Source organism: Telmatherina bonti (genome assembly GCF_933228915.1).
Source record: "Telmatherina bonti genome assembly, chromosome: 6".
In the NCBI taxonomy this organism is placed as follows: Eukaryota; Metazoa; Chordata; class Actinopteri; order Atheriniformes; family Telmatherinidae; genus Telmatherina; species Telmatherina bonti.
Genome location: NC_136624.1, coordinates 10,724,258 through 10,745,651, shown reverse-complemented (window position 1 = coordinate 10,745,651; position 21,394 = coordinate 10,724,258). Strand labels below are relative to the sequence as shown.

The following is a 21,394-nucleotide window of genomic DNA, read 5'->3' as shown; positions in this document are numbered from 1 at the left end:
AAACTACTTTGTTCTGAATGTGCGCACAAAGGAGTGTCTGACATCTTTCCGATTATGAGGGAAATAAATTAAAATAGCGGGTTCTGACATTGACCCAGCCCACAGCTAGCTGAGCTCTGCTGTCTGAAATCATTGAGTGGGCTCCATCAAAAGCTGCCTGTTCTCCCAGAGAGGCCGTGGAGTTAGCGTGGACGGGGAGAGGGTCTTGGCTGCAGACTGGAAAATGAGGCGGGGCTGGATACTGGACGGGAAGTCCAAGCCCGCCCCCTCAACATTTTAATTGGAAGACACTAATTTTAGCCACATTTGATATCCAACCACGTCCATTATCCATTATCCGCCCAATATCCAGGCCCGCCCCATTCTCCAGGATGCAGCCAGGGGTTAATGTGGACACACACCGCTCATGAACAGGGGAAAGCTCAGACACAGAAACAGCCCGTTCTCAGTCGAGGTCGCTAGAGACATTTTTGGATTGGCAGAACTTCAGGACTAAGGCTGAATTTGGGGTGTTACACTTTGAAAACAATATTGTTGAACCTCTGACACGCATATAAAAAAGATGAAAAAATGTATAGTATTGGGACTTTAATTAAAATGGATCTGAGAGGCAGAGTCTGTAGAGGTTTAAGGTGAGCTTAGTTCATTCAAACCTGATGTTAAAGGCAAAGAGCTAAAGTCCGAGTGACCTAAAGAAAGAAACTAATCAGCCACAACTTAAAATCCACTGACAGGAACTGATGGTCTCACTGTGGGGCAACTTGGGCCTTATGTGCAGTGTGTATGCATCAAAATGTTCCATACGCCATGTTTCACATGCACTTCAGGATGTGCAAACATCAGCTTTGTTTGGATCCATGCTCAGCAGGCAAAGTTTCCACCTGCTGTGAGAATTATGCACTACCATGTAAACGCTTGAGTATAGAGTATTTAAACTCACATTTATACTCTTAAATATATTCCCCTGAAGTTTCTAAAGTCCTAAACGGATTTTTTTTTTTTAATGATTTACACCTAAATAATGAAACAAAATCCCTTATAACCTAATTTTCCTTCATATTTTTCTGCTTTCAAATTACCATAAACTGAATGTAAAGTAACCTGATCAGTTTTTTCTTTTTTGTCGCCTGAAGACGTTTACACACATCTGTGAGTGCTGGGCTGTGAGACGCACGCACATCCAACACCACAAGAAATTAAATTTACTCTCATTCCCACTGAGAAGAAAACAATGAGTCAGATAATCATATCAATTAAGAACAAATCTCTGAGAACAGTTCCTAAACGAATTATTTCTCTGTGTAAAGTTATGGCAACTCATTTCGTATTTCCTCCATCGTATTCCCGCCGTCTCTCTGGGACTCCAGCTCTGCATCAGTCAGTGGAAGGTCAGACAGGAGCTCTTTTCTAAAACGAGTTGGCAGCATGTCAGAGAGTTTCTTTGATGATGAAGGCCACTCCATCATCAACTCAGGGATGCCAGACAAGTTAGCGCCAGCATCTCTGGGCCTCTTCTTACGGCTGTCAGCCCATTGATGTGCACTGGTGGGACGGGAACTGGAGGAGTGTTTGTTGGCGATTTATTGTCACACTCTTGGCCATTTTTGTGTTGATTATGGCTCACATACACCTGTGTCAACCGTCAAGAGCGAGTGATCATGTTTCTCTATTATTCACACCAGACTAAAGTGCCAAAAAGTTCATGACAAGCATCTTGTTTTACTCAGCAGCTGTTCATTATGTTACTACCACCACAACATGGTGTCAGCTTCACCAAACTGTCAGTCACCAACAGAAAGAAGAACAACAGAATAACCCTTCACTGATGCTAGGATCTCGTACAAATGGTGCGTTTGGGTTGTCTCGTAACTCCGAGCACCCATGGGTCGGTGATGTCATATGGCGATTTAGTGTTCCCAGTAAATCAGCTTAGAGAAAAGAATCACCATTAAAAGAAACAATTTCTGAACAGCTACATCTAAGCCATAGACTGTATATAAAAAGAGCCTCCGTGACATCACCCATAGGTTTCTGAAGAGCTGAATTGAAGCTCGGTGGGCGGTTCCTACCATCGCCATCTTGGCAGGGGCATGCTTGTCGTCTCACCCGAAAAATAAAACTATGGGCAGAGAGTAGCTAAGAGCTAACCAAGCTAACCCGGAGATAACAGGAGCTAACCAGCTAACAGAAGTTAGCGGGCTAAAGCTAAGTCACGTTCTTAACCGGCTAAAAACTGTGCTTGTTCTCTGTTCTTACTTGAAGCGGGAGATCGGGTACCTGTCAATAAAAAGGACACGCCCCAAATATGCCGAACTTCAAGATTAAATTACGTTTAAACGAGTGAGTTAGAAAAAAATTCACTCCCCCAACAGTCGTCATGAAGGTAAACCTGACCTATTAAACTGAAAATAGATTTTTGAACCAGGCTGTAAACATATTTATTTCTGCTGTGAAGTTGGTCTTTTTAACATGGGAGTCTATGGGGATTTGCTCTGTTTTGCAGTCAGCCCTAGTGGATGAATGGGGAACTGCAGTTTTATGCACTCTTGGGCTTCACTTTTAATGGTCTATGATCTAAACTAGAAAGTCTCTGATTGGACTAGTCACCGTTCAGTCAGACAAAAGTGTAAAGATGAGATCAGAAATCTGCATTTGTACATTCAGAGTCTTGCAAGTGGTTCATAGTGTTGCATCTGCGAATCCAGGTTTGCAGAAACTCATTTTTTGCTTTTGTTTTTAATCATGCAAATTATTTTCTGCACATGAGCAAACTTGAATTTCTCTGGTAAATTTCTTTGATGGGAGACAAAGCTTGATTTACAGATACGACCTCTGAAATAACATTCGTTTACAGCTGCAAGATCCTTGACAGTGAAATGAACCTGCACAATGGGGAGGAAGTCATTCTTCCACTCTTGGCATTTTGTGATCTTTGCACCAACTCAAACCTCATTGAGCTCTCAATTAACTATTCTAAATGATTCTGTGATTTTTTTTTTTTTTTACAGAAATCATTCACAGACTATTTGACCTTCCCAGATATAGCTTATCTTTGCATTGCAAAGTACTTTTCCACATGAGCCACATGATGAAACAAGCCAGACATAATCAACACCCAGAACCTACTCACAGAAGACTGAAGACTGGCTAACAGGTAGCATGTTAGCCAGTATCACACTGTAATGCTGCGTTACCATGGCTTATAAATAACTAGTCACCAAAGCGGCATTTGACCTGGAGAGTTTAACAAAAGTTACATGACAACATAACTCACGTAGGATAAATAGAAAGCTGAGTTGTTATAACACAATATGAAAGCAGAGCATTTCTACATCTGAACTAAAGATTTAAAGACATGTCACTCACCTCTCTCCACTCTTTTGTTCCCAGACCTTGAACATACAACACCACCACTGGAAGAGAAACAAAGAAAGGCATCTTAATGAAGGAGAAGCGAAGGGCTGAATACATGGAAACACTTGAAAAGAAACTGAAATAGTTGTGAAAGGACAGTTTTAATATCACTTTGCAGCTCTTCAAGCGTTCCTCTCCTGAAAATATAAACATCTACTGTGTATATGACCAACTAGAACATGGAGAAAAGAGATGAAACAATTCCTTAAATAACTCAATAACAAAGCTGTTCCATTCAAATTATTTGTCTTCTTTGCTTTTGTTAAATATGTCATACAATGTGCTCACATGCAGCTGCACATTTAAAGAATTTAGATGAAAGGTAAGGATTAAAATTAAAAAAAAAGGGGGGGGGGGGGGGTACAAGGGGCCCATGGAAGTGGGCATAGAAAGCACCCCCCACCACCATTACACCAGCAGCAGCCTGAAGTGTTGATCCAAGTCAGAATGGATCCATGTTTTCATGATGCTTCCAGCAGATTCTGATCCTGCCATGTGAATGTGGAACTGAACTGGAGACTCATCAGACCAGCAACATTTCTCCATCTTCTATTGTCCAGTTCTGGTGAATCTGTGTGAATTGTGGCCTCAGTTTCCTGTTCTGAGCTGACAAGAGTGGCACCCAGAGTGGTCTTCTGCTGCTGTAGATCATCTGCTTCAAGGCTGGATGTTCAGAGATGATGTTCTGCATATCTTGGTTGGAACCAGTGCTTATCTGACTTCATGTTTCTACCATCTCCAACCAGTCTGTCCATTCTCCTCTGACCTCTGACATCACCAAGACATTCTGGTCCAGACAACTGCTGCTCGCTGGATATTTTCTCTTCTTCAGATCATCTCTGTAAATTCTGGAGATGGTTGTGTGTGAAATTCCCAGTAAACATTCAGACTAACAACATGCCACATTCAAAGTCATTTAAATCCTCTTTCTTCCTCATCCTGATGTTAAATTTGAACTGCGGCAAGTCCCCATTCATCATGTCAACATGTGTTGAGTTGCTGCCATGTCTCTGGCTGGTTAAATATTTGTGTTAATAAGCAGTTTAGCAGGTGGAGCAGATACAGTTGTTGTGAACTGTATAACTCAGGTTGTGGGGTTTTCCCCACAACTAAAAATATTCTGCATTTTCACTCCCAGAAAAATCTATTTTTATGTTATGCAACGAAACAGGAAAAATGCCAGAGGTGGTGAATACCGCTGTTCTGTCAAACTCCTTGAGTCAAAGTTTCCTTCAGAGCAGGTGAAATGATGCAACAGTTATTCTCATATCAAACACTGAGAACAAGAATAACAAACCTTTGAACGTGCAACAAGGTGACAGGAGAGAAAACTACTCGCTTCTCTGTCACTTCCCATCTCTCCCTGACTAATAGGTTTAGGCAACACCAATTCCTCATTCTGAATACATTACTTAGATTAATCTGAGACGGAATGATGTGGAATAATGCTGTTTTCCGAAGTTTACCTCTCACGTTAAAGACTGATTTGTGATGGCATAAAGTCCCAACAGGATGGCAGAAAGTTACACAGTTGGAGACATAACGGCCTCAAAATGCATAATGTTGGATTCATTATTAGGAATTTTCTTTTAAGGTATAAAGAGACGCAAGAAAAATGTTATACATCCATCCATCCATCCATCTTCTGCCACTTATCCAAGGTTTGGTCACATTGGCAGCTGAAGCGTTCCCAGGCCAGCTGAGAGATATAATCCCTCTTGTGTGTCCTGGGTCTTCTACCAGAGGGACATCCAGGAGGCATCCTATCCAGATGTCTCAGCCACCTCTTCTGGCTCCTCTCAATGTGGAGGAACAGCGGCTCTACTCTGAGCCCCTCCCAGATGACTGAGCTTCTCATAAATCTCTAAGGGAGAGCACAACCACCTTGCTGAGGAAGCTCATTTCAGCTGATTGTATTTCTGACTTTGTTTATTAAGTCACTGCCCACAGCTCATGGCCAGAGTTGAGGGTAGCAGCGTAAATCCACCACTAAATAAAGAGGTTGCATTTTGGCTCATTTCTTGTCATCACCATGACAAAGAGTCTACATTACTGACTCACACTGATCCACGAGTCAATCTCACGCTCCATCCTTCCCTCACTCATGAACAAGACCCCACAATACTTGAGTTCCTCCACTTGGGGCAGGACCTCATTCCGAACCTGGAAAGGACACTCCACCCTTTTCCAGCTGAGGACCACGGTCTCAGATTTGGAGATGCTGACCCTTATCCCAACCGCTTCACCGCTCAAGTGAGAGCTGGAGATCACGACCTGGACATCACGACCTGATGAAGCCAACAGAACGACATCATCTGCAAAAAGCAGAGACCCAGTCCTGAGGTGACCAGATCAAATCCTCTCAACACCTCGGCTGAGTCTATAAGTCCAGTCCCTAACAGTTATGAACAGATAATGTTATCTCCGTGCCAAAAACCAGGGACTTGACACAAAAGTTTAATCCACAACCCTGAAAGCTTACAGTCAGAGTAGAGTAAACAGCGGTTCTGAAACACACAGGGTTTCCTCGTGTTAAAAGCAGCACTTCAATTAAACCAGGGTCTCTCAATTCCAGTCCTCAGGACCTTCTGTCCTGCATGTTTTAGACATTTTTTTCATAGATTATTAAACTTCCTCAAATAAAGTTTTTTACAGACTGTTAAAAAGGTGTGTCAACGTAGGGTTGCCTATAAAACATACAGGGAGGGGGGTCCTGAGGACCCGAATGGAGAAACATACCATTAAAACCTTCTCCTCTTACTGCTGCTTTAGATGTGTTTTTGGAATGAATGTTGGGAATATTACAGATTAAATCTATTTCTTCTGTATGTACTAAACTAAGATTCAGAGAGGAATGATAGCAAAAAAGAGGACGTGTGTTCTCCAACCTTCATCTTTTCTTCACTCTGACCTTTCTTTTCGCTTCCCCTCGGACATCGCTGTGCTCCTGCCTCATTCCACTTTTTCTTCTTCATCCTCTTCTTCCCTCCTTTATTCATTTACTCCCCATCAAAGAAGTGATGGCAGATGATGAACAGAAAGCTTTGTGTTTCTGCCTCAGTGAAGGAGGCCAGTCCACCACAACAACAACCCAGCCACCACTGGGACCAGTACATTCAGATTCCCTCTGCTCTTCAAAAACGAAAAGCGAGGGGGGGGATAGAGGGAAAGGAAACGGGGTCAACTAAATTAATAAATACCGAAACGAGGGGAAAGGCAGGCGGCTGAGAGTTTAGTAACGGTTGGCCAACCAATTCTGTTTGGTACAAAAGCAGAAAATGGGAAACGGCCTCCACTGATAAAACACCTTTCAACCTTGACTGGGTGCTACAACACTTTAAAATGTGTTAGGCATTCATATACACTTATATAGGATTTCTTGCTCCATACATGGAGCGCTTTCTCCTCTGCCCTGGGAGAGGGGGGCGTTATGTGCAGAGCCAAGGCAACCACAAGATAGTATTGATCACTGATCGAGCTGTGAGTCATTGTGTTTGTAAGACTGGGGAGGAAAACTAGGACTCAAGTTTGGCCATGGACAGTAGGGACATGTCTTCACAAATATTTCAAGAGTCTCTTGTAATATGAATAAGTAAAACTTTACTAGATTATTTTCTTGGTCCCGGAGGCATGACAACTAGTTTAGGCCTAAAGAGAGGGGTGAAGCTCGGAGCCGGATCCACAGAAATATTTACTTGCTGGAGATGTAAACAAGACTTATTTCACCAAGGGTCTAAATAAAAACCTGTCCAGCCCAGCAGGTGATGAATGAAGCTAAACATTCCAGTTACATTTCCCTGCCAGTGGTATCACCACATTTCCCATTAACATGATCCCATGACAGATCATCCATCAGTCTATCGGCTGCGCGGTGTCGTTTACCAGCTGCTGGATGAGGAGAGGAAGTGAACTGTGGAAGGAATGACAGGAGAATCTAGCTCTTCAGCCAAGTCTGAAGCTGAGAAACCTAAAGGTAATGATTGATGAGGCCATGTCATTAAACTATCATTCAAGCCAATTGGGCAAAAAAAGCCTTTTACAAAGACCTAATGTTGCAAAGCTGAGACCAATGATGTCTAAGCAAGAGCTCAAAATGATTATATATGTGTTTGTGTCCTCGCGTCTTGTCTTGTCTTGTCTTATTATTGTCTTGTCTTGTCTTGTCTTATTATTGTCTTGTCTTATTATTGTCTTGTCTTATTATTGTCTTGTCTTATTATTGTCTTGTCTTATTATTGTCTTGTCTTGTCTTATTCTTGTCTTGTCTTATTATTGTCTTGTCTTGTCTTGTCTTATTATTGTCTTGTCTTGTCTTATTATTGTCTTGTCTTGTCTTATTATTGTCTTGTCTTGTCTTGTTATTGTCTTGTCTTATTATTGTCTTGTCTTATTATTGTCTTTTCTTGTCTTGTCTTATTATTGTCTTGTCTTGTCTTGTCTTATTATTGTCTTGTCTTATTATTGTCTTGTCTTGTCTTATTATTGTCTTGTCTTGTCTTGTCTTGTCTTATTATTGTCTTGTCTTGTCTTGTCTTGTCTTATTATTGTCTTGTCTTGTCTTATTATTGTCTTGTCTTGTCTTGTCTTATTATTGTCTTGTCTTGTCTTATTATTGTCTTGTCTTGTCTTGTCTTATTATTGTCTTGTCTTGTCTTATTATTGTCTTGTCTTGTCTTGTCTTGTCTTGTCTTGTTTTATTATTGTCTTGTCTTGTCTTATTATTGTCTTGTCTTATTATTGTCTTGTCTTGTCTTGTCTTGTCTTATTATTGTCTTGTCTTGTCTTATTATTGTCTTGTCTTGTCTTGTCTTGTCTTGTATTATTATTGTCTTGTCTTGTCTTATTATTGTCTTGTCTTGTCTTGTCTTGTCTTATTATTGTCTTGTCTTGTCTTGTCTTGTCTTGTCTTGTCTTATTATTGTCTTGTCTTATCTTGTCTTGTCTTGTCTTGTCTTGTCTTATTATTGTCTTGTCTTGTCTTATTATTGTCTTGTCTTGTCTTGTCTTGTCTTATTATTGTCTTGTCTTGTCTTGTCTTGTCTTATTATTGTCTTGTCTTGTTATTGTCTTGTCTTGTCTTGTCTTGTCTTATTATTGTCTTATTATTGTCTTGTCTTGTCTTGTCTTATTATTGTCATGTCTTGTCTTGTCTTGTCTTATTATTGTCTTGTCTTGTCTTGTCTTGTCTTATTATTGTCTTGTCTTGTCTTGTCTTGTCTTGTCTTGTTATTGTCTTGTCTTGTCTTGTCTTATTATTGTCTTATTATTGTCTTGTCTTGTCTTGTCTTATTATTGTCTTGTCTTGTCTTGTCTTATTATTGTCTTGTCTTGTCTTATTATTGTCTTGTCTTGTCTTGTCTTGTCTTATTATTGTCTTGTCTTGTCTTGTCTTATTATTGTCTTGTCTTGTCTTGTCTTGTCTTGTCTTGTCTTGTCTTATTATTGTCTTGTCTTGTCTTGTCTTGTCTTATTATTGTCTTGTCTTGTCTTGATATTGTCTTGTCTTGTTATTGTCTTGTCTTGTCTTGTCTTATTATTGTCTTATTATTGTCTTATTATTGTCTTGTCTTGTCTTGTCTTATTATTGTCTTGTCTTGTCTTGTCTTGTCTTATTATTGTCTTGTCTTGTCTTATTATTGTCTTGTCTTGTCTTGTCTTGTCTTATTATTGTCTTGTCTTGTCTTGTCTTATTATTGTCTTGTCTTGTCTTGTCTTGTCTTGTCTTGTCTTGTCTTGTCTTATTATTGTCTTGTCTTGTCTTGTCTTGTCTTATTATTGTCTTGTCTTGTCTTATTATTGTCTTGTCTTGTCTTGTCTTATTATTGTCTTGTCTTGTCTTATTATTGTCTTGTCTTGTCTTGTCTTATTATTGTCTTGTCTTGTCTTATTGTCTTGTCTTGTCTTGTCTTGTCTTATTATTGTCTTGTCTTGTCTTATTATTGTCTTGTCTTGTCTTATTATTGTCTTGTCTTGTCTTATTATTGTCTTGTCTTGTCTTGTCTTATTATTGTCTTGTCTTGTCTTATTATTGTCTTGTCTTGTCTTGTCTTACTATTGTCTTGTCTTGTCTTATTGTCTTGTCTTGTCTTGTCTTGTCTTATTATTGTCTTGTCTTGTCTTATTATTGTCTTGTCTTGTCTTGTCTTATTATTGTCTTGTCTTGTCTTGTCTTATTATTGTCTTGTCTTGTCTTGTCTTGTCTTGTCTTGTCTTATTATTGTCTTGTCTTGTCTTGTCTTGTCTTTTCTTATTATTGTCTGGTCTTTTTATTGTCTTATATTGTCTTGTCTTGTCTTGTCTTATTATTGTCTTGTCTTTTTATTGTCTTATATTGTCTTGTCTTGTCTTGTCTTGTCTTGTCTTGTCTTATTATTGTCTTGTCTTGTCTTGTCTTGTCTTATTATTGTCTTGTCTTGTCTTTTCTTATTATTGTCTGGTCTTGTCTTGTCTTGTCTTATTATTGTCTTGTCTTGTCTTGTCTTATTATTGTCTTGTCTTGTCTTGTCTTATTATTGTCTTGTCTTGTCTTGTCTTGTCTTATTATTGTCTTGTCTTGTCTTGTCTTATTATTGTCTTGTCTTGTCTTGTCTTGTCTTGTCTTGTCTTATTATTGTCTTGTCTTGTCTTATTATTGTCTTGTCTTGTCTTGTCTTATTATTGTCTTGTCTTGTCTTGTCTTGTCTTGTTATTGTCTTGTCTTGTTATTGTCTTGTCTTGTCTTATTATTGTCTTGTCTTATTATTGTCTTGTCTTGTCTTATTCTTGTCTTGTCTTATTATTGTCTTGTCTTGTCTTGTCTTATTATTGTCTTGTCTTGTCTTATTATTGTCTTGTCTTGTCTTATTATTGTCTTGTCTTGTCTTGTTATTGTCTTGTCTTATTATTGTCTTGTCTTATTATTGTCTTTTCTTGTCTTGTCTTATTATTGTCTTGTCTTGTCTTGTCTTATTATTGTCTTGTCTTATTATTGTCTTGTCTTGTCTTGTCTTGTCTTATTATTGTCTTGTCTTGTCTTGTCTTGTCTTATTATTGTCTTGTCTTGTCTTATTATTGTCTTGTCTTGTCTTGTCTTATTATTGTCTTGTCTTGTCTTATTATTGTCTTGTCTTGTCTTGTCTTGTCTTATTATTGTCTTGTCTTGTCTTATTATTGTCTTGTCTTGTCTTATTATTGTCTTGTCTTGTCTTGTCTTGTCTTGTCTTGTTTTATTATTGTCTTGTCTTGTCTTATTATTGTCTTGTCTTATTATTGTCTTGTCTTGTCTTGTCTTATTATTGTCTTGTCTTGTCTTGTCTTATTATTGTCTTGTCTTGTCTTGTCTTGTCTTGTCTTGTCTTATTATTGTCTTGTCTTGTCTTATTATTGTCTTGTCTTGTCTTGTCTTGTCTTGTCTTATTATTGTCTTGTCTTGTCTTATTATTGTCTTGTCTTGTCTTATTATTGTCTTGTCTTGTCTTGTCTTGTCTTGTCTTGTTTTATTATTGTCTTGTCTTGTCTTATTATTGTCTTGTCTTATTATTGTCTTGTCTTGTCTTGTCTTATTATTGTCTTGTCTTGTCTTGTCTTATTATTGTCTTGTCTTGTCTTGTCTTGTCTTGTCTTGTCTTATTATTGTCTTGTCTTGTCTTATTATTGTCTTGTCTTGTCTTGTCATGTCTTATTATTGTCTTGTCTTGTCTTGTCTTGTCTTGTCTTGTCTTGTCTTGTCTTGTCTTTTCTTATTATTGTCTGGTCTTGTCTTGTCTTGTCTTATTATTGTCTTGTCTTGTCTTCTCTTGTCTTGTCTTGTCTTATTATTGTCTTGTCTTGTCTTGTCTTGTCTTGTCTTGTCTTATTATTGTCTTGTCTTGTCTTGTCTTGTCTTATTATTGTCTTGTCTTGTTATTGTCTTGTCTTGTCTTGTCTTATTATTGTCTTGTCTTGTCTTGTCTTGTCTTATTATTGTCTTGTCTTGTCTTGTCTTGTCTTGTCTTGTCTTGTCTTGTCTTGTCTTATTATTGTCTTGTCTTGTCTTGTCTTGTCTTGTCTTATTATTGTCTTGTCTTGTCTTGTCTTATTATTGTCTTATTATTGTCTTGTCTTGTCTTGTCTTATTATTGTCTTGTCTTGTCTTGTCTTGTCTTATTATTGTCTTGTCTTGTCTTATTATTGTCTTGTCTTGTCTTGTCTTGTCTTATTATTGTCTTGTCTTGTCTTATTATTGTCTTGTCTTGTCTTATTATTGTCTTGTCTTGTCTTGTCTTATTATTGTCTTGTCTTGTCTTGTCTTATTATTGTCTTGTCTTATTATTGTCTTGTCTTGTCTTGTCTTGTCTTGTCTTATTATTGTCTTGTCTTGTCTTGTCGTGTCTTATTATTGTCTTGTCTTGTCTTATTATTGTCTTGTCTTGTCTTGTCTTATTATTGTCTTGTCTTGTCTTATTATTGTCTTGTCTTGTCTTGTCTTGTCTTATTATTGTCTTGTCTTGTCTTATTGTCTTGTCTTGTCTTGTCTTGTCTTATTATTGTCTTGTCTTGTCTTATTATTGTCTTGTCTTGTCTTGTCTTGTCTTATTATTGTCTTGTCTTGTCTTGTCTTATTATTGTCTTGTCTTGTCTTGTCTTGTCTTATTATTGTCTTGTCTTGTCTTGTCTTGTCTTTTCTTATTATTGTCTGGTCTTTTTATTGTCTTATATTGTCTTGTCTTGTCTTGTCTTATTATTGTCTTGTCTTTTTATTGTCTTATATTGTCTTGTCTTGTCTTGTCTTGTCTTGTCTTGTCTTGTCTTGTCTTATTATTGTCTTGTCTTGTCTTGTCTTGTCTTATTATTGTCTGGTCTTGTCTTGTCTTGTCTTATTATTGTCTTGTCTTGTCTTTTCTTATTATTGTCTGGTCTTGTCTTGTCTTGTCTTATTATTGTCTTGTCTTGTCTTGTCTTATTATTGTCTTGTCTTGTCTTGTCTTATTATTGTCTTGTCTTGTCTTGTCTTGTCTTGTCTTATTATTGTCTTGTCTTGTCTTGTCTTGTCTTGTCTTATTATTGTCTTGTCTTGTCTTGTCTTGTCTTGTCTTATTATTGTCTTGTCTTGTCTTATTATTGTCTTGTCTTGTCTTGTCTTATTATTGTCTTGTCTTGTCTTGTCTTATTATTGTCTTGTCTTGTCTTGTCTTGTCTTATTATTGTCTTGTCTTGTCTTATTATTGTCTTGTCTTGTCTTGTCTTATTATTGTCTTGTCTTGTCTTGTCTTGTCTTGTCTTGTTATTGTCTTGTCTTGTTATTGTCTTGTCTTGTCTTGTCTTGTCTTATTATTGTCTTGTCTTGTCTTATTATTGTCTTGTCTTATTATTGTCTTGTCTTTTCTTATTATTGTCTTGTCTTGTCTTATTATTGTCTTGTCTTATTATTGTCTTGTCTTGTCTTATTATTGTCTTGTCTTGTCTTATTATTGTCTTGTCTTGTCTTGTCTTGTCTTATTATTGTCTTGTCTTGTCTTATTATTGTCTTGTCTTGTCTTGTCTTTTCTTATTATTGTCTTGTCTTGTCTTATTATTGTCTTGTCTTGTCTTATTATTGTCTTGTCTTGTCTTATTATTGTCTTGTCTTGTCTTGTCTTGTCTTATTATTGTCTTGTCTTGTCTTATTATTGTCTTGTCTTATTATTGTCTTGTCTTGTCTTGTCTTATTATTGTCTTGTCTTGTCTTGTCTTGTCTTGTTATTGTCTTGTCTTGTCTTGTCTTGTCTTGTCTTGTCTTTTCTTATTATTGTCTTGTCTTGTCTTGTCTTATTATTGTCTTGTCTTATTATTGTCTTGTCTTGTCTTGTCTTGTTATTGTCTTTTCTTGTCTTGTCTTGTCTTATTATTGTCTTGTCTTATTATTGTCTTGTCTTGTCTTGTCTTGTCTTATTATTGTCTTGTCTTATTATTGTCTTGTCTTGTCTTGTCTTGTCTTATTATTGTCTTGTCTTGTCTTATTATTGTCTTGTCTTGTCTTGTCTTGTCTTGTCTTATTATTGTCTTGTCTTGTCTTGTCTTGTCTTATTATTGTCTTGTCTTGTCTTATTATTGTCTTGTCTTGTCTTATTATTGTCTTATATTGTCTTGTCTTGTCTTGTCTTATTATTGTCTTGTCTTGTCTTGTCTTGTCTTGTCTTATTATTGTCTTGTCTTATTATTGTCTTGTCTTATTATTGTCTTATATTGTCTTGTCTTGTCTTGTCTTGTCTTATTATTGTCTTGTCTTGTCTTGTCTTATTATTGTCTTGTCTTGTCTTATTATTGTCTTGTCTTGTCTTGTCTTGTCTTATTATTGTCTTGTCTTGTCTTGTCTTATTATTGTCTTGTCTTGTCTTGTCTTGTCTTATTATTGTCTTGTCTTGTCTTGTCTTGTCTTGTCTTATTATTGTCTTGTCTTGTCTTGTCTTGTCTTATTATTGTCTTGTCTTGTCTTGTCTTATTATTGTCTTGTCTTATTATTGTCTTATATTGTCTTGTCTTGTCTTGTCTTATTATTGTCTTGTCTTGTCTTGTCTTGTCTTGTCTTGTCTTATTATTGTCTTGTCTTGTCTTGTCTTGTCTTATTATTGTCTTGTCTTGTCTTGTCTTGTCTTGTCTTATTACTGTCTTGTCTTGTCTTGTCTTGTCTTATTATTGTCTTGTCTTGTCTTGTCTTATTATTGTCTTGTCTTATTATTGTCTTATATTGTCTTGTCTTGTCTTGTCTTGTCTTATTATTGTCTTGTCTTGTCTTGTCTTGTCTTATTATTGTCTTGTCTTGTCTTATTGTCTTGTCTTGTCTTGTCTTGTCTTATTATTGTCTTGTCTTGTCTTATTATTGTCTTGTCTTGTCTTGTCTTGTCTTATTATTGTCTTGTCTTGTCTTGTCTTATTATTGTCTTGTCTTGTCTTGTCTTATTATTGTCTTGTCTTGTCTTGTCTTGTCTTTTCTTATTATTGTCTGGTCTTTTTATTGTCTTATATTGTCTTGTCTTGTCTTGTCTTATTATTGTCTTGTCTGTTTATTGTCTTATATTGTCTTGTCTTGTCTTGTCTTGTCTTGTCTTGTCTTATTATTGTCTTGTCTTGTCTTGTCTTGTCTTATTATTGTCTGGTCTTGTCTTGTCTTGTCTTATTATTGTCTTGTCTTGTCTTGTCTTATTATTGTCTTGTCTTGTCTTGTCTTATTATTGTCTTGTCTTGTCTTGTCTTATTATTGTCTTGTCTTGTCTTGTCTTGTCTTGTCTTATTATTGTCTTGTCTTGTCTTGTCTTGTCTTGTCTTGTCTTATTATTGTCTTGTCTTGTCTTGTCTTGTCTTATTATTGTCTTGTCTTGTCTTGTCTTGTCTTATTATTGTCTTGTCTTGTCTTGTCTTATTATTGTCTTGTCTTGTCTTGTCTTGTCTTGTCTTGTTATTGTCTTGTCTTGTTATTGTCTTGTCTTGTCTTGTCTTGTCTTATTATTGTCTTGTCTTGTCTTATTATTGTCTTGTCTTATTATTGTCTTGTCTTTTCTTATTATTGTCTTGTCTTGTCTTATTATTGTCTTGTCTTATTATTGTCTTGTCTTGTCTTATTATTGTCTTGTCTTGTCTTATTATTGTCTTGTCTTGTCTTGTCTTGTCTTATTATTGTCTTGTCTTGTCTTATTATTGTCTTGTCTTGTCTTGTCTTGTCTTATTATTGTCTTGTCTTGTCTTGTCTTGTCTTATTATTGTCTTGTCTTGTCTTGTCTTATTATTGTCTTGTCTTGTCTTGTCTTTTCTTATTATTGTCTTGTCTTGTCTTATTATTGTCTTGTCTTGTCTTATTATTGTCTTGTCTTGTCTTATTATTGTCTTGTCTTGTCTTGTCTTGTCTTATTATTGTCTTGTCTTGTCTTATTATTGTCTTGTCTTATTATTGTCTTGTCTTGTCTTGTCTTATTATTGTCTTGTCTTGTCTTGTCTTGTCTTGTCTTGTTATTGTCTTGTCTTGTCTTGTCTTGTCTTGTCTTGTCTTGTCTTGTCTTTTCTTATTATTGTCTTGTCTTGTCTTGTCTTATTATTGTCTTGTCTTATTATTGTCTTGTCTTGTCTTGTCTTGTTATTGTCTTGTCTTGTCTTGTCTTGTCTTATTATTGTCTTGTCTTATTATTGTCTTGTCTTGTCTTGTCTTGTCTTATTATTGTCTTGTCTTATTATTGTCTTGTCTTGTCTTGTCTTGTCTTGTCTTATTATTGTCTTGTCTTGTCTTATTATTGTCTTGTCTTGTCTTGTCTTGTCTTGTCTTATTATTGTCTTGTCTTGTCTTGTCTTGTCTTATTATTGTCTTGTCTTGTCTTATTATTGTCTTGTCTTGTCTTATTATTGTCTTATATTGTCTTGTCTTGTCTTGTCTTATTATTGTCTTGTCTTGTCTTGTCTTGTCTTGTCTCATTATTGTCTTGTCTTGTCTTATTATTGTCTTGTCTTATTATTGTCTTGTCTTATTATTGTCTTATATTGTCTTGTCTTGTCTTGTCTTGTCTTATTATTGTCTTGTCTTGTCTTGTCTTATTATTGTCTTGTCTTGTCTTATTATTGTCTTGTCTTGTCTTGTCTTGTCTTATTATTGTCTTGTCTTGTCTTGTCTTATTATTGTCTTGTCTTGTCTTGTCTTGTCTTATTATTGTCTTGTCTTGTCTTACTATTGTCTTGTCTTGTCTTATTATTGTCTTGTCTTGTCTTGTCTTGTCTTATTATTGTCTTGTCTTGTCTTGTCTTATTATTGTCTTATATTGTCTTGTCTTGTCTTGTCTTATTATTGTCTTGTCTTGTCTTGTCTTGTCTTGTCTTATTATTGTCTTGTCTTGTCTTGTCTTGTCTTGTCTTATTACTGTCTTGTCTTGTCTTGTCTTGTCTTGTCTTGTCTTGTCTTATTATTGTCTTGTCTTGTCTTGTCTTATTATTGTCTTGTCTTATTATTGTCTTATATTGTCTTGTCTTGTCTTGTCTTGTCTTATTATTGTCTTGTCTTGTCTTGTCTTGTCTTCTCTTATTTTTGTCTTGTCTTGTCTTGTCTTGTCTTATTATTGTCTTGTCTTGTCTTGTTTTGTCTTGTCTTATTATTGTCTTGTCTTGTCTTGTCTTGTCTTGTCTTATTATTGTCTTGTCTTGTCTTATTATTGTCTTGTCTTATTATTGTCTTGTCTTATTATTGTCTTATATTGTCTTGTCTTGTCTTTTCTTGTCTTATTATTGTCTTGTCTTATTATTGTCTTGTCTTGTCTTGTCTTATTATTGTCTTGTCTTGTCTTATTATTGTCTTGTCTTGTCTTGTCTTGTCTTATTATTGTCTTGTCTTGTCTTGTCTTATTATTGTCTTGTCTTGTCTTGTCTTATTATTGTCTTGTCTTGTCTTGTCTTATTATTGTCTTGTCTTGGCTTGTCTTATTATTGTCTTGTCTTGTCTTGTCTTATTATTGTCTTGTCTTGTCTTGTCTTATTATTGTCTTGTCTTGTCTTATTATTGTCTTGTCTTGTCTTGTCTTATTATTGTCTTGTCTTGTCTTGTCTTGTCTTGTCTTGTCTTATTATTGTCTTGTCTTGTCTTATTATTGTCTTGTCTTGTCTTGTCTTGTCTTATTATTGTCTTGTCTTGTCTTGTCTTGTCTTGTCTTATTATTGTCTTGTCTTGTCTTGTCTTATTATTGTCTTGTCTTGTCTTGTCTTGTCTTAGATTGTTGGACAGAGGAAAGAACAAAGCTGGTTACAGGTAAGGAGGAGGATGTAGACCAAAGAGGAGGTGAGACAAAATAGCTTTGGGGTTGCGAGTGGCTTGAGTTTGACCAATATAAAAACAGACGTACGATGAGAACTGCTACATAACTACACAGAAGAAAGATAATTAATAATAATTATAATAAAATGTTTTAAAATTGGTACAAACAGATTTAAGTTGGCGACTGGAAGACTATGAAATTGCCCACAGCAGGTTAAATAACTCCGAGTCTAGTCAGAAACTCTGACTTCCTGGTTCCAGATCAGCGGCTTTCAGTTGGTTCCATCACTTCTGAGTATGTTTATTAAGAGTCGGGAACCACAATAAAAATCCACCATTACTGGAGCTCTGACACCTGGAGTCACCATGGCAACCGCTGACTAAAAAGTTAGTTATTTCACTCCACTGGAGCGAGAAGTTCTCATAGCAGCATACCAGGAGTATGAAGAGGAATTCTGGGAAAATGGGAGCACGACTCCAGCTGCTGATAAGGAGAGAGATGCATCTTGGGAGAAAACTTCTACCTGAAACAATGTGGAAGTTGGTGCACCGACTGAATGTTCACCCTGATTAAAATGGGGGGTTAAAATATTGGTTGATAAAATAAAATCTGAGATTTATTTAGGTTCAATCCTACTGGGGAAAAGCAAAGCATACATGGAGCAAAGTGAAGATGAAGAATAATATCACCTTTTGGAACGTTAAGGCAGATTCTGGATCATGATTTTGTATAACTAGTCAGATTTTTGATTTCATTCATCACAGGAGGATGATGAGGATGATGAGGAGTCACTGCGAGGTCCAGAGAAGAATTAATAACAGATCTCTCATCTGTGTTATTTGTGAAATTATGATCTCAGACATGCGTAAGGACTTTCCTCGTGACTCGACACACCATTCTGCACTGCCAATGTTACAAAGAAAGGTCCAATTTATAAAAGAAAAGTACCACAGATCAAAGCACAAAAAAGCCAACAGTGTGTGATGCAGGATATGTGCAGTCAGAGACTATGAGTGGCTGTAAAATGGTGCAGTTGATAAGATATTAAGTAGTAAGTTGACATCAGAATATCCTCCCTATAGAAGTGATTGTGTATTATTTCCGCTTCTAAACCTCAGATCACACCGCATCTGACAGCTGCTTCAGGTGGAAAAGACAGGTAGAAACTCAGTCAGTGATGGTAAACCTGCTGGAAAGGAGGTTAGCTTCACTGAGTCAGTTACCATGGTAACAGATTCTGGGTGAGGTAAATCTCACCCTGGATCTGTTACTCAGAGTTCCCCCGAACTCCACCTTGTTGAAATTTAATTTAATTTAATTTAATTTAATTTAATTTAATTTAATTTAATTTAATTTAATTTAATTTAATTTAAAGAAAAATTTCATTGCATTTCTTTTTCTTTACAAAACAACAATTATTAAAAACAGGATATTTTACAGGATTATTTAGTAATGTAAAAAAAAAAAAAAAAAAAAAAAAAAAAAAAAAGAAGCTAAAGTTTAAAGTCAATTATTTCAGGCATGTTTAGAAAAATAATGATTTTGTTCCTTGATGGAATAAAAAAAGCAGCATATGAGCACATTGTGTACATAAAATACACAGAAAACGCTGCGACAAAGATGTTGTTGAGCCTTCTCATGAAAATGACTTCAATAAAAATTATTCAAAGAAACATGTATGATTCAATGCATTCAGTTTCACTGACAATCTAAATTATTTATTATCTGAAAAATGACCTTTCTAGTGGAAATTCTAAATGGTTGGTAATGTTATAAATTTACAATAAACCTATCGAAGAAAATATTTCATACAGACTTTAGATTTATGACACAAGTTTAATTATGATGTGATAACATGCAGATTCAGCCAATATTGATATTTTAGCAGATATCATAAAGGCTGCTTTGATACAAGATCAATTGGATTGAAGAACTGCTGATCGATAGAGTATTAACAGAATCATTTTTACTCAGATCTAACCAGAAAATTAAAATTTTCCTCCTGATCATCAGATATTTAAATATAAATCAAAAACAGGAGGCTGCGCTTTAAAATATTCCCATCATGGAAAATAAAACTGGAAGAATACATTTCTATTTGTAGATATTAAATCTAAGTACAATATACAATACAATACAACTTTATTTTTAACGCACTTTAAAAACAACAATGTTGACCAAAGTGCCACATTGTGGGGGGTTAAAAAATAAAAACAGAATAAATAACATACACGAGGACAATTAAAAAATTACAGTCAGCGAAAAGCAATCAAAAATAACAGCAATCAAATTAAAACAATCAAAATAAAATCAGATGTAAAAAGTCAACCTATTGTGCAGAAAAAAAGTCATCTTAAAGAAATGGGTCTTCAGTAAAGTCAGTTAATTCCATGTTTTCCTCTTCAGCCTACAAGCAGCTGTTTGAATAAAGAAAATAGAAACAAATCTTCATTTTCTTTCTGAAAGTCCGATCACTGAATCCGGGAATGATCCAGATCTAGATTGAATCTTGGATGGATGTAGACTGATGTGTTGTTACACTCATAAAAAACAACAGGTAGTCCAGTTCTGGACCTCCAGATCAGTCCTGCCAGCACTGGGAGCCAGTATGACCTCTACTCACACAAGTTCGTTCCATGCATGCGCAGCAGAAGGAGGCGTGTATTTCCTGGATGTTTAGTTAGTGATTGTCGCCTGTGGGCACAACATCAGTCATATGCTAACAATGCAGGCTGCGTTTTAAAATAATTGCATTAACATGCATGGAGTCCACTTTGCGTGTTCATTTCCAGATGAAGAAAGTCTACAGGAGATTAAATTTGTCTGAAGACTGTGGCTTATTCTACCACAGGAAATACGTTGGAAAGGCCTCATGGTGCATACCTGAGCTGAACTTCAAAGCAGCAGTCAGTAGACGGAGGATTGGGTCTTTCCAGTGTGGAAGCACAGACAGATTAAAGATGTGAGGAGAAACCCATTACAGGGAGCTTTGCAAGGCCAGCACTGCCCACCTTAAGGATGTGAGCAGATGATAACTAGAATCTCAAATCTAATCTCACAGGCATTTCCACAGAGATGAAAACCAGCCGAGAGGGTATGCACACCCATCCATATGTGAAGAACCAGTTAAGCAGGCTGCTGTTATTGGAAAAATGGGGCCAATCAGGAAATCACTTCTTCACCATCCAAGTCAGAAAAGGAAGAAAGCAATGCTGGATGTGACACCACTGCTTTTTCACACTTATGTCTGAAACAACCATCTAAACCAGTTCAACTCGGTGCAAAAAATAGATTTCTCTGTTTATTATGAGTGCAAATGGAAACATTTGGCTGTCTGTGAACTGTTTGTATGAATACTGATTCGATCATGATGAATAGGCCTGAATTGTTAAGTCGCCTGAGATGACCTTGTTATGAATTGGTGATGTACAGATGAGAATTTATTTAGTTTCATTCAAAGTCATTTCTTAGAACAAACCATTGACTGTCTATGAGAAAGACGGAGCCTCCATAATGGAGCCTCATTGCGCGGTTTGTACTGTCGCCATCTTCGCAGCGTCGCGCATGCGGTGGCCTGACAGGGGGACGACTGTGAGCGTGGGGGTAGATGATTGACATCTATCAACTCCAACCTGCCTGTAGCTAACAGCTAACTGAGCTAACCTGGATCTAACAGGAGCTAACCAGTTTAATGAGGTAGGTGAGCTAAAACTAATCACACTGTTAAACGGCTAAAATCCGCAGTTGTGCTGTGCTTTGGAATACCTGTCAATCAAAAGGACACTCTCCCAAATTATGCTAAATTTCATGATTAAGTTACTCATTAAACAGATTAGTTATTTAAAAAGCACCTTTAATAACTAATCTGAACATTGTTCCAAAGTTTTACTGAAGGAGCAAAAAACCAGCCCAGATTTGCAGAACTATTAGACCCAAAATCACCTCTCATACTTAGCAAAACACAATTATATGCTGGTGACAGAAAGGTGTTGTGATGCCATATCCTTGCATTTCAAAGCACTTTCTTTGAAAAGTTAAACATCAACCAGGTCGGCAAACATGTGCTTATTTGAAAACACAGCCACCAAATCTCAGCAGACACACACACAGTGCCATCCATCATTCACTCTTTGTCAAGATTACAAACAGAAAACTGCCTTCCATAATAAATCTTCAGCTTACATCAGAACCTCTGATACCCATTCCTGACTTTTTAGAGGACACATGTATGATTTTCTTGGTCTAGATGGGATATAGGG

General features: G+C 36.3%; 1 protein-coding gene across 1 annotated transcript in view; it reads right to left on the bottom strand.

The window, feature by feature from the left end:
- LOC306757746 (copine-9-like) overlaps positions 1-21,394 on the bottom strand; it is a gene marked incomplete at both ends in the record, with an annotated part of 209,250 nt that overhangs the window by 157,454 nt on the left and 30,402 nt on the right. Inside the window, one exon of the mRNA XM_079242872.1 lies at positions 3,367-3,413. Coding sequence (XP_079098998.1) covers positions 3,367-3,413 — 47 coding nt within the window. The remainder of the gene's footprint in view (positions 1-3,366; positions 3,414-21,394) is intronic.